General features: G+C 37.7%; 1 protein-coding gene across 1 annotated transcript in view; it reads left to right on the top strand.

Moving 5' to 3' along the window:
- The window catches only part of LOC121420398 (nephrin-like), a 42,813-nt gene extending 29,175 nt beyond the window's left edge, over nucleotides 1-13,638 (top strand). The window contains exons 16-23 of the mRNA XM_041615011.1: nucleotides 237-545; nucleotides 1,127-1,201; nucleotides 8,700-8,912; nucleotides 9,510-9,545; nucleotides 10,078-10,212; nucleotides 10,689-10,743; nucleotides 11,495-11,766; nucleotides 12,878-13,638. Coding sequence (XP_041470945.1) covers nucleotides 237-545; nucleotides 1,127-1,201; nucleotides 8,700-8,912; nucleotides 9,510-9,545; nucleotides 10,078-10,212; nucleotides 10,689-10,743; nucleotides 11,495-11,766; nucleotides 12,878-13,113 — 1,331 coding nt within the window. The 3' untranslated portion in view covers nucleotides 13,114-13,638. The remainder of the gene's footprint in view (nucleotides 1-236; nucleotides 546-1,126; nucleotides 1,202-8,699; nucleotides 8,913-9,509; nucleotides 9,546-10,077; nucleotides 10,213-10,688; nucleotides 10,744-11,494; nucleotides 11,767-12,877) is intronic.
- The last annotated feature ends 578 nt before the right edge of the window (nucleotides 13,639-14,216 follow it).

The following is a 14,216-nucleotide window of genomic DNA, read 5'->3' as shown; positions in this document are numbered from 1 at the left end:
AAAAATTTATTGTGAATATTTCAATGAGTTATCTTTTTCATGAATTGATATTTGATTTCATGAGTTGATATTGATTTATCAACTTTCCTAGAATGTAAGTGATAATAATGGTTTAATTAATGATTGCAATAAAAGAGTCTGATGTAGTCATCATGTATATTTAGGGTGGTAATTAACTTTATGAGCCATTCATGTATACTGATTTTATTCATCTCTTCTTTTTATTGTTTCCTCAGACCCTCCTGAAGTAGACCACTCCATGCCAAACAAGGTAGCCAAGAGTACCGGCCAGACTGCCCTCCTCCGCTGCAGGGCTGAAGGCTCTCCTCTCGTCCAGTTCAACTGGTTCAAGGGGTCGGCAGAGGTCAACTTGACCAGTGACCACTACACGCTGGACATCAGACAAGATTTGACGTATGCTAATCGCTACGAGAGTCGGTTGATCATCAGTCAGATCGATGAGATTGATGATTATGGGACGTATGTCTGCAAGGCTTATAATGACCTGGGAGAGGCTCGCTTTGAAATACAACTGGAGAAGACAAGTAGGTCCCTGTGACATAAATATGAGCTATCAATTGTGTTGATTGCCTTAGAAATTGCCCTCATGATCAGTTGCTGAGCTTCATGTTACAAGGTGCTTTGGCTCTTGTTGAGGGGCCTGTTGCAGAAAGAGTTGCGTTTAAACGCATGTCAAAATATCAAGCGCAAATCCTGAATACAGGTGCTTCATTGGCTGAAAATCAAGTTGCACAAGGTTTTTTGAGTTGCGTTTGATGGCAACTCTTTGTGCAACGGGCCCCTGTTATGGCATGAAAATAAACCTTACCAATATTAAAGAACAGTTAAGTGCCACTTGATCTGTATCCACTGTGTTATTTGGTCACATCCCACATGATGTAATCCCAATTTGTATTAAACCAGTTCATCTAATTAACAACTTGGTCTATTCCAGTTATTTTTTTACTACTTTGTGTAATATCCACTTAGTCTATATAAATACGAACCTAGTTTTAATCAGTTGACTAGGTAAACTGATTAATTTGTAAAAATAGTTTTGTAGTTAACTATATAACTTGTAAATCTGTTCATCTGATACTATTATTTGATTCTTTTCTCTGGATAGGTCCGCCTGAAGCTCCATCTAATCTTCAAGTTGTTGAAATAAGCTTTGATTCAGTCACTCTCAATTGGACCAAAGGTAAATAGTTACAGACTAGATGGATTGATGTAAATGATATAAGTAGTGCCATGGGAGCATTACATGATAGAAATAGTGAAATTCACTGACTTGTGTTAGAAGCTACTGAAATCCTTGCATCTTATTGGCTGAGAACAAAATAGTTCAGTGAAAATCACTGACAAAGTGCTTCATGATGCGCTCCCATGATATAAGGATTTTATCACTATCTTGCCCATCCTTCTTCGCATTTGCTCATTGCCACTTGTTCTTGCTCATACATGTGTTATATATAAGAATAATTGTAAAAGAATTCTAAAAGCAATTACATTCATCTATTAGTTATTTCCCTTTAAGGATGGCCAAGAATTGTAAAGAACATTCAGGAATGTCTTTTTATTATGCAGGCCTTGCCTATTTAAAGGCCAAGGAGTTGTATTGTTATTTCTGAATAGAGATTAGGAACAATAGGCTTAGCTATGTTATTGACACTGTTGATTTCAATGAGGTCATTCAAGAGTCTTCTGGATTTTTGACTGCTCCATTATAGGAGAATGTTCTTTTGGAAGAAGGTGTTAGAACCTTCTATGGTGGTGACATTTTTTAGAAGCTTCTAGATTAGTTGAAACTTAGTATATATAGCTGCAGTTTCTTTAAGGACATCATCACATCATCACATCATATTAGATCACTTGATCACACCATCACATCATATGAGAGCAGGAGATCACATCACATCATATGAGATCACTTCACCAGATCAGATCAGAGCAGTTTATGCATCAATGAACTGTTTGCAGTTATTTTGAGAAATTATCAGTTCTCATCGAGATCATCAACATCATCAACCTGTTCAATGAACACGCTTCAACCCATGGATTACTGAAATTGACTGTTAATCATCATCAACATCGTCTTCACGGACATTTCAACTCGTTGCAGTGACTCTTATTATTCATCGGACTTCAACATCAGTTTCATTATCGCCATCATTGTGAATTTTCGCCAGTCAACTGGGATTTTATCATTTGGACTATTACTTGGATATAGCATCATCACTTCGGGATTTTACATCGGACACTTCAAGAGATTTATGTAAGATCATTATTTGTTTTATTTTATGTATAATTATTTCCTGTAATAAAAAAAGGAAAATTCAAACTTTATATTTAAAAATCTTCTGTTATTTGTTGCAGTATCGTAACAAATAATTTTGGGGGCTTGTCCGGGAAACGGAAACCAAATTTGTACAAGCCAAGGCAATTTTGAAACGAAAACCAAATTTGTACAAGCCAATTTGAAATTAAAAACAGTTTTTCCTGGAAACGAAAACCAATTTGAGACGAAAGTCAATTTGAAACAAATGCCAATTTGAATTGGAAACATTTTGGAAAGTTCTAGAATATACTGTACTGTGTTATTACGTGCTTGTATTTGTGTATATTCACTATGGCTACATTTGATGTTGAAGAATTTCTTGCAATGACAGAATTGTCATATGATCATTTGAAGTCACTGAAGAAAGATGATTTGATAACAGTTTGTGATCATTTGGGTGTATCTCTAGCCCCAGGTTTAAAGAAGGCAGAGATAATTGACTTGTTAGCTAGTCACATGAAGCTTACAGAGGAGTCTGAAACTTCTGTTACTGTTTCAGATGATGCTCAGATTCAACTGGCAAAGTTTGAGATGGAAATGAAAATGAGAGAAAACATTGAAATGGAGAAAATGAGATTGGAGTACCAGTTAAAATTGAAAGAAATGGAGTTAGCTCATGCAAATACTAACTCTGCGAAAGATAAATCTCCCCAAGTCTTTGATGTGGCGAAAAACATTCGCCTTGTGCCAAAATTTGATGAAGAGGGAGTTGATACATATTTTGTGTCATTTGAAAAAGTGGCCAAGAGACTGAATTGGCCCGAGGAATACTGGACTCTTCTCCTTCAAAGTGTTTTTGTTGGAAAGGCTGCAAAAGTCTATTCTTCGCTCTCTGAAATGCAATCATGTGACTATGCTACAGTAAAAGAAACAATTCTCAATGCATATGAGTTGGTACCAGAAGCGTACAGACATAAATTTAGGAACATGCAAAGACAAACAGGCCAGACGTATGTTGAATTTGCTAGGGAACAAGAAATGATGTTCGATAAGTGGTACAGATCACTGAAAGTTGACAAAGACTTTGTTCACCTTAGGGAAGTTGTCCTCCTAGAAGAATTCAAAAAGAGTCTTCCTTTTGGCATTAAATCTCACTTAGATGACCATAGAGTTACTGAAGTCAGTAAAGCAGCCATAGTAGCTGATGAATTTGAGGTCACACATAAAGGTAGTGGAGATAGGCCTCCTTTCAAGAATTATTGGAAAAAGAAAGGTAAAGGGTCATTTGAATCCCACAATAAACCTAGTGAGGGAAAATATGCAAGCAAGGATAAAGACGCTAACAAGAATCAGGCTAGTGGGGGCACAGAATCAACCAAAAGGTCTGAGAGTCGTAGTTCCAAAATTTGTACTCATTGTCATAAATCGGGACATTTGAAAGAATCATGTTGGAAATTGGTTGGAATGCCAACCAAAACTAAGAAAGACATGGGTTTTGTCAAGCAAACAAGTGTTCCCTCGATGGAGTTTGTTCCATCAGAGCCCAATCAAGATGTTGAGAGTGTTTCTCTGGTATTTGCTGATAAAGTCAAACAGGTTGATGAAACTTTTAGAAGTTTTTTGCATGATGGTGAAGTATCCCCTTGTTCGACTGGTGCTGCTGGTAGGTCAGTGGTGATCCTTAGGGATACAGGGGCTGCACAGTCCCTGATGGTGCCAGGGGATTCGGCTCTTCCTCCGGAGAGTTCAGAGAATGCCAACGTCTTAGTTCAAGGTATTGGCCCAAATTTCATGTCGGTTCCTTTGCATAAGGTTGACTTAAAGTGTGACCTAGTTAGTGGTCCTGTGACTGTTGGTGTCGTTCCAGAATTACCCATGAAAGGTGTTGATTTCTTGTTAGGTAACGACTTGGCTGGAGATAAAGTTGTTGCATCTCCAGTGGTTTCGGAAAAGCCCGTTGAGGTAGCTGAAACTGAATTGCTGCAGGAAGATTTTCCAGGGATTTTCCCGGATTGTGTTGTTACTAGGTCTCAGACTCGTAGAGCTGAAAAGGATGATGCGGAATCTGCTGATGTAGAGGAGAGTACTGATGTCTGGTTAGCTGAAACCTTTTTCAAGGATTTGAATGGGGATAGTGTTGAAGGCTCTGTTGCTAACAATGATAGTTTGTTTAGTAAATCCTCCCTTGTACAGGCACAACAGGCAGACCCAGAATTAAAAAGCTTGTCACAGAAAGCATGTTCTGAGGCTGAGGCTGATAAGGTTCCTGAGTGCTTTTATGTCAAAGATGACATTTTGATGAGGAAGTGGAGACCTCCCCGGAGACCAGCTGATGAAGATTGGTGTATAATTCACCAGGTTGTAGTTCCTCCTTGTTACCGCACAGATATTCTGAAAATGGCTCATGAGTTACCTATGGCAGGTCATGTCGGTATTCGGAAGACAGAAGATAGAATTATGAGGCATTTCTATTGGCCTAAGATGCACAAAGATGTTGTGCATTTCTGTAAGACATGTCACACATGTCAGATTATTGGTAAGGCACAGCCTTCTATCAAGCCTGCTCCATTGATACCCATTCCTGCATTTGATGAACCTTTTACTAGGGTTCTTGTTGATTGTGTCGGACCCTTACCCAGAACGAGGTCGGGTCACAGATTTCTCCTGACGATTATGGACTTGTCTACACGGTTTCCAGAGGCGATACCTTTGAGGAGTATCACTGCGAAGACAGTGGTGCAGGCGTTAGTGCAGTTTTTCACTAGGTACGGTCTGCCGAAGGAAATTCAATCTGATCAAGGGTCAAATTTCATGTCAGGAATATTTCAGCAAGTTATGAAGGAGTTGGGAATAAAGCAGATCAAGTCCTCTGCTTATCACCCACAGTCCCAAGGAGCGTTAGAACGCTATCATCAGACTTTGAAGACCATGATTAGGGCTTATTGTGAAGACTATCCCCATGACTGGGATAAAGGAATCTCATTCCTACTGTTTGCAACCAGGGATTCCCCGAATGAGTCCACAGGTTTCAGTCCATTTGAATTGGTCTATGGTCATGAGGTTAGGGGTCCTCTAAAGCTTATCAAAGAGAGGTTTATGGTTCAGGATGATGATGTAAACCTTCTAGACTATGTGTCAAAGTTTAGAGAAAGGCTCTCAAAAGCTTGTGATGTGGCTAAGGAACACTTGAAAGAGTCGCAGGGGAAAATGAAAGCTCAAGCTGACAAAAATGCAAAAGAGCGAAGTTTCAAGCCTGGAGACAAAGTATTAGTGTTGTTGCCTTTGCAAGGTGAGCCCTTGAAAGCTAGGTTTAGTGGTCCCTACATAGTCAAAAAGAAATTGAATGATGTCAACTATGTGATCAGTACCCCTGATCGAAGAAAGTCTCAAAGAGTTTGTCATGTAAACATGTTAAAAGAATACTTTGAGCGAGAGGCTAGTCAGCCAATAGGTACAACACAGGTCGAAGAAGAAAAACATGTAAATGTAAATGAAGAAGAATGTTATGGAAAGACAGATAATGAATTGTCTTATACAGATGTATCTAAGAACGAACCATGTGGTATAAAGTTGTCTAACTCAGAGATGTTAAGAAACATGGATGAGGCATTAAAACACCTGCCTGAAGATCAAAGAAATGATATATCTGGCCTGTTAAGAGAATATGAGAATGTATGTATAGACAAACCAGGTCGTACACCTTTAACTGTACATGATGTAGACGTAGGTGATGTAAGACCTATCAAACAGAATCCTTATAGGCTCAATCCAAGCAAGTTGGAAATGGTGAATAAGGAAATACAGTTTATGTTAGATAATGACATAATCGAACCGAGTCAGAGTAGTTGGAGTTCTCCCATTGTAATGGTTCCAAAGCCAGACGGCTCTCAGAGATTTTGCATTGATTACCGAAAGGTAAATGCAGTAACTAAGACTGACTCGTATCCAATTCCTAGGTTAGAAGATTGTATTGATAGGGTTGGAAATTCTGCCTATATCACAAAGATAGACTTGCTTAAAGGATATTGGCAAGTGCCACTGACTGACCGAGCCAAAGAGATATCAGCCTTTGTCACACCTGAAGGCTTATTTCAATGCAAAGTCATGCCTTTTGGAATGAAAAATGCACCAGCAACCTTCCAAAGGTTGACAAATCAAGTGATTGCCGGACTTGACAATTGTGTCGTATACATAGACGACATCCTAGTATACAGTGATACTTGGAATGATCATCTGAATCATTTGAGAGCACTGTTTGACAGGCTGGACAAAGCCAATCTAGTAGTGAATCTGATGAAAAGTGAATTTGCCAAGGCAAAGGTCACATATCTTGGTCATGTGGTTGGTCAAGGGCAAGTGCTACCAAGAGAAGCCAAGATACAAGCTATCTTAGACTTCCCAATTCCCACAACTAAGAAAGAATTGCTCAGATTCTTAGGTATGAGTGGCTTCTACAGGAAATTTGTTCCAAATTTCAGTACAGTGGTTAGTCCTCTGACAAACCTGCTGAAGGCAAAAGTGAAGTATGTTTGGTCTGACGAATGTCAAAGATCATTTGAGAAATTAAAGGCCATTTTGGTGAATGAGCCTATTTTGGCAGCTCCAAACTTCACAAAGCCATTCAAAGTAGCTATTGATGCTTGTGATGTTGGAGTAGGAGCAGTATTGCTCCAAGAAGATGAAGAAGGCATCGAAAAACCAGTGTGCTACTTCTCTAAGAAACTCAATCGGTTTCAGAAGAAATACTCAACTATTGAAAAAGAGGCCCTGAGTCTCGTACTAGCCCTTCAGCAGTTTGAGGTGTATCTAACCACTGGAGAGATTACAGTCTATACAGATCACAATCCTCTTGTGTTTTTGGAGAAATTCAAAACAAAGAATCAAAGACTGTATAGATGGAGCCTAATGCTCCAACCATTCCCTTTGAAAATTGTACACATAAAGGGAAAGAATAATGTAATTGCTGATGCTCTATCAAGAGTATAAAAAGTGAAATTATTCATGATTTTGACCAAGTGTGTCATTTGAAGAAAACATTTTTGATGTTCATTTATTTTAACATGTTCGTTAAGTACTATATTTTTGTACACGATAAATGTAAATGATTTATCAAGATGACTTTGAACAGTTAAAAGAAAAAAAAATAATCATAAAGAAACCTTTACTACGGTAAAGCTTTCTTTTCTCCGGTGGGGGAGGTGTTATATATAAGAATAATTGTAAAAGAATTCTAAAAGCAATTACATTCATCTATTAGTTATTTCCCTTTAAGGATGGCCAAGAATTGTAAAGAACATTCAGGAATGTCTTTTTATTATGCAGGCCTTGCCTATTTAAAGGCCAAGGAGTTGTATTGTTATTTCTGAATAGAGATTAGGAACAATAGGCTTAGCTATGTTATTGACACTGTTGATTTCAATGAGGTCATTCAAGAGTCTTCTGGATTTTTGACTGCTCCATTATAGGAGAATGTTCTTTTGGAAGAAGGTGTTAGAACCTTCTATGGTGGTGACATTTTTTAGAAGCTTCTAGATTAGTTGAAACTTAGTATATATAGCTGCAGTTTCTTTAAGGACATCATCACATCATCACATCATATTAGATCACTTGATCACACCATCACATCATATGAGAGCAGGAGATCACATCACATCATATGAGATCACTTCACCAGATCAGATCAGAGCAGTTTATGCATCAATGAACTGTTTGCAGTTATTTTGAGAAATTATCAGTTCTCATCGAGATCATCAACATCATCAACCTGTTCAATGAACACGCTTCAACCCATGGATTACTGAAATTGACTGTTAATCATCATCAACATCGTCTTCACGGACATTTCAACTCGTTGCAGTGACTCTTATTATTCATCGGACTTCAACATCAGTTTCATTATCGCCATCATTGTGAATTTTCGCCAGTCAACTGGGATTTTATCATTTGGACTATTACTTGGATATAGCATCATCACTTCGGGATTTTACATCGGACACTTCAAGAGATTTATGTAAGATCATTATTTGTTTTATTTTATGTATAATTATTTCCTGTAATAAAAAAAAGGAAAATTCAAACTTTATATTTAAAAATCTTCTGTTATTTGTTGCAGTATCGTAACACATGTATTGATTTTGGTTGCTTTCAGTTGTGAATATTTTTGGAAAGGGTTCAAATTATCAAGCTAGAATGCAAGACCTCTGCTTTAGTTGCCTATTGACCTTGTATTAGCTGATTTTATTCCATTGTGTTGCGTTAGACTGTGTTTGTCTGCGTTTGGGCAATACGCAGCTGAACGCAAGCCCCTAGGCTTCTAAATAAAAACTGTATCAGTTAGGTAACAAAGGTAAATAAGTTCTGCACAATGACAATCTATAGAATTTTTCCTTTTTGCTTTGCTCATTCTTTACCACCCTTCTAGGTTTTGATGGTGGATTGGATCAAACCTTCCAGGTCCGCTTCAACCAGAAAGGCGGGAAGCAGTATCAATACGTTGACGTCTCACCATCTACTTCAACAACATTCACGGTATCCAACCTCAACCCCCACTCTGACTATGAGTTCACCGTGAGAGGGCGCAATGCACAGGGAGACGGACCGTATTATCTTGGAATTGTGTCTGCCAAGACAACTAGTAAGTAGGCGTCATGGTTTAGTACTTCTGAATCCTGCCGATTAAGTAGAGGATCATGGGTTCAAATTATACTCCTTGCGTTAATTTCCTTTTAGAGACCTACATTTCACAAACTGTTACGTAAATCTGAATCATTGGATAAGCTTTAACATTGCAGTAAATGATGATTTTCCAGAATTTTTTGTTTACTTTCCATTGCTCTTTTGAGCAATTAGGAGTGAAAATCTTCCTGAACTCCCATGAATTTTCCATCTGAGTTGGTGGTATTTCCAAGATCCTTTGTTTTCCTATTTTATCTGTCTCTGTTGTACTAAATTAAGTCAATTAATAGGTAGATGCATATATGTGAATGCATAAAATAGAAAAAGGAATGCATGATAGATTGATGAGTATACAAATTAAAAATTGGTACATAAATAAAATCATCAATTAAATAAGATTCAAACTTTGGTTGCAGTGATGGGAAATTGAATGTACTCGCTTCATGGTTTTTCAGTGATGGGGTTCCTTATATTCCATGGAAAGAATGTCTTTTGTTATAGTTCCTTGTATTTTGAAATGTAAATTGAACACATTTTCTTTTCTTTCTCATTTCAGTCAAGCCCACAGAGCCCCCGGTTGAAATTCCAACACGTGAGTAACGAAATCTATAAGTTTAGCACAGAATTCACAGAAGGGCATTTTCACGGTAACTGATGTTACACGGCACAATTTTACACACTGTGTGTGGGTATGATTATCTCTAAAACAACAAATGATGGGAGTTTGCTTAAATTTGTTGTTGAAGCGATAATCATACACACAATGAAAAGTGTGTAAAAATTGTGCCGTGTAATGTCAGTTACCGTGAAAATGCCCAGAAGATGGCTTTGAATACATGGTTTGAAACCATTGTTTGTGCAGATTCTAATTATTGAGAAAGGTTCCCATTATAAGTGGCGGTTTGTCACATTAATTCAAATCTGTTGGCTCATTAGAGCTTAATCCATAGCCAAAATGTGGCATCCAGCACCCTCTAAAAGAGAAGTGCTTTGATAAGTTGATTGTTTCCCATTTTATGTGTACTCCATAATTGATTAATTGATGCATAAAATCTGCATTAACTGCATGAATCTGCATAAATTCTCTCATTCTTTCAATCACTCACTTTTTGTTTCAATCTCAGGTTTATTGGTTGGTAACATCCCTCTCTACATGGTACTTCTCTTCTCATTCCTGTGCATCCTAAGCTGTGTTTTCATCAATATATTCCTTTGTTGCTGTCTTGTCAAAAGAAGGGAATCAAGAAAGAAGGTGGCAGGTGAGCTTGAATATAGATCAGGGGGGTTTTTCACAAAGATTTACAATTATTCATCCATTGAAACCTTGATTTTGATTGGCTGCTCAGCCCTGTTACCAATGTTTCTGTAATGCGAATTATAAGATAAATCATTTATGAAACAGGGCCCCAATATGCTCGTGGCCATTGCATAGCTTTGACAAGTTTCCAATATGATTTTTGAACAAATTTCTGAAAACAGACACTCAAAGTAGTATTCTAATTCACTCAGAGTGGAATAATTACATACATATCCATGTTTTGTTCTTAATGCCGAGCTACTTGTTATTGCAATATTAAATTTGAATTATTCGTTTGTACATTTGCTATGATGTGGGGTTGGATGTACAAAAAAAGGTTCAACTTGACTATTCTTAGGGAATGGCTTTGTTATGGGATTGCACCTTAATGAATTTGAAACTTTGACTTTGATGATGTTAATGTTCTTTTCCTTCCAGCAAAATCTTCATCGATCCAGAAGAAGACCGATGAAGTTGAACTTGTAAAACCAGTGTAAGTAATACCTGTGCTTTTGTGTAAGAGTAGATATATTTTGCTTGTGAAACTAGTGGTAAGAATCCAGGATTTAAATCTGGTTTATTCCCTGATAATGGAATGGCTGGATTTACCTTGTCAGAGTAAAGTCAGAATTCAGACCTATTCAGCATATTTTTGGCCATATAAAACATTTTTTTTCATGTAGGAAAAGGGTTATTCCAGATGACTTTCAGACTTACTAATGAATTATAAGTGGCATCCCTGAAAATCACCCTTACCCCTTCCCTCCACTTAGCTCTACTCAGTATATCCTATCTGACCACCTTATTCTCCTCAACCATTTGTTCTACTTCTTCTTTAGTTGCCCTTTAGTGCTCAGACCTTCAAAGCAATTTGTAGAAATGACGTAATGTATGTACATGTATAATATCATGGATATAAATACCATTCTGTTATTCCTAAAACAACTTTCCCTGTCTGTTTCATGTATTGGTAAGATAACTATTGATTCTTGTATTAAAAACACAAATTCATTTGAAAAAAAATTGGCTGTGTTAGAACATACATGTATCACACATGTACTTAACAATATACAAATCAACTTTCTTTCTTACCATTCAAAACAATTCAGAATATTTAAAAGATAATATACCAGCTTAAACATCTAGCAGGATTCGTAAGTGAAATTTGAGTCCAGCTCATGTAGAACTTTATTGGAAACTGTTTGAACATGAAGCCATTTATGATACTTCTTTATCATTTTTAGTGAGCGCCCTGATAGTCCGGCTTACAGCGACTCCAACACAGACAACATGTCTCACCGATCTGAGCATGACGATCGCTACTCGTACGACAATGTCAGCTACGACAGACGACGCTACGACGACTACAGCGATGGACGATCTGAAAACTATGACCATTACGATGACCGACAGCCTCCTATCTCACCCCGTGTGGTCACTAGCCGAGGTGGACCAGGCTACTATGAGCATTCTACTCTTAGACCACCTTCCTATGCTCAAAGCTGGGATTCTTATGGTAAGAAAAAAATGAATGTTTGCTGTAACAGAGGAGATAAACGTTTCAGTAGATTGGATCTTCCTACGGCGATGGCAGGCGGCTGTGTCAACATCAAATCTAAACCTAAGGTTTAGTTTTTGAAATGACATCATTACTTAGGAATTGTATGAACTTATTTCATGAAACTTACACATAGGGGTAATGAAGTATTACTTAACTTCCTGCCCAAGTTTCAGGTCAAAGGTCATTTAGGGACAATGAACTTTGGGCATGTTAGTGGTATTTTTTGAATTTCCATCATAACTTTAAAAGTTTATGGATCTAGTTCATTAAACTTGGACATAAGTGTAATCAATTATCACTGAACATCCTGTGCGAGTTTCAGGTCACGTGACCAAGGTCAAAGGTCATTTAGGGTCAATGAACTTTGGTCATGTTGGGGGTATATGTTGAATTGGCATCATAACTTAGAAAGTTTATGGATCTTGTTCATGAAACTCAGACAAAAGGGTAATCAAGTATAAATGATTTTTTTGCACACATCTTAGATCATGTGATCATGGTCAAAGGTCTTTTTCGGTCAGTGGACATAGTATTTTATTTATATATTAATGTTTTTTTTTGTGAATGATTATTCAATAGCTGTTTTCAAAGTCAGCACTGCTGCTATATTGAATCGCGTAATGCAGGCAAGATTGCCAGAGGCGTTCCACTTGTTTATTATTCACCATATGATATGAAAGCTTTAAGATCTATGTTCAAATGGAGATGGATGGTTATTCAGGCACAAGTATCCTGTGCTCACCATATTGACAATATTCTACTTTCTCATCTTTATTAAAAAAGAATAGAGAACGCTTAATAAACATTGGAGTTTATCGGCACATTCATGAGCTATTTCACTCTTTTGACAAATGTAAATGAAAAATGAAAGTCAGGGCTTTTAATAGTGTCGGTAGGGTTACAGGCAAACAATATTTTTTGTCATTTTCGTAGAATAAATAACATGACCTAAATATAATCTGAAGGAATTTCTGGCAATTCCCAGATCTGTTAAATACAGAATCCTGCTGGTTAAAAATTTTAAATTCCACAACTATAATTCCACCTTATCTTCCTAACATGACAGAAAACCCACCAAGCACCGGTCTCTCCGAATCCCAGATCGATGACAACGAGGAACGCGAGTATGCCGACATGCTACGACGTCAGCAGAAGGCCCAGTATATGGCCCACGGCGGTGCTATCCAGCCCCCTACAGCCCCGAGCCCAGTCCCAAGCAGCCTGGGCAATTTTGTACCCCTACCTAAAGGGGGCTCTGCTGCCCCAAGCCAAGTAGGTAGTGAAGAAGGTTACCTGGTGTAGTCCCACAAGGATGTTGTTTTGCCTCTGTCTTGTTTTTTTCATATTGATATTGCCAAAAGGAGCCGATCTGCATGTAAGCTGTTTTCAATCAGTACGAAGGATTCAGTTATCCATTGTGATGTGCTCTTTCATTCATAAAGGTTGTTTTCTCCTTTTGTTATATGGATAAAGTTCTGATCAGGACAAATAAATACATTGATGGTTCGACATAAATCTTGCCAAAAGGTTTGATTTTTATCATACGCTTTAAGTTCTACTCTGTAGAGAGAAAAAAGGTTGATCATTGGATCACCCCCTTGGTCTTAAAACCATTTTATAGTAATGTAATTAGAACAGAAGAGTGAAAGGTGGAGTATGCCAAGGATTTGTTTTTGTCCCATTGTTTTTTTTTGCATAGCATGAGACATCAGTATCTCAAGAAAATCCTTATACTTTCTAGTTTATTTCACTCCAGTCTTGCCAAACGGCCTTGATCTTACCAATGCAGAAAGTTTAATAAACCTTGCCAATCGAGGTACCAACTGATTACATAGCAGTACAGATTTAGTTGGTAACGAGGCTCATTGAAAGTTTGTCAATATGGGCTCAGATCAATTCTGGCTGCACAGAAACCCTGTTAGCACCAACGGTAGGCCCATTCACATCTTTTAGATTGTCATGTCAAACGTTGATTCAAGATGTAAATAACATTTTGTGAATAAAGGCATTGCTGTGACATCACAGGGGCCCGTTTTATAGAGGACTTGCAACTGTTGTAACTTTACCATAATGGCAACTACCATGGCAATAGGGCTCAGCAGCCAATCATAATCAAGGTTACATGGTAGATGCCATAATGACAAAGTTACAACAGTTGTAACTCTTTATGAAACGGGCCCTTGGTTGTTACAGGGTCTCTCTCTCAGCATATTGTTAGTCTTACAACATTTCTGTGCACACAGTATAGATTGTTACATGTACCTGCTGACAGGAGTGCCCACTTGAGTGTGAAAGGAAGTTGGCCTTCGAGTCTTCCTAAATTGCCTTGAAATGTACGATAGAATTTATTAATGTGTTCAAGTATAAGCAACCTTATGTATTGTATTATATGTCAACATTCCTAT

This window comes from Lytechinus variegatus, chromosome 8 (genome assembly GCF_018143015.1).
Source record: "Lytechinus variegatus isolate NC3 chromosome 8, Lvar_3.0, whole genome shotgun sequence".
Taxonomy (NCBI): Eukaryota; Metazoa; Echinodermata; class Echinoidea; order Temnopleuroida; family Toxopneustidae; genus Lytechinus; species Lytechinus variegatus.
This window is presented reverse-complemented; position numbering and strand designations above follow the sequence as displayed.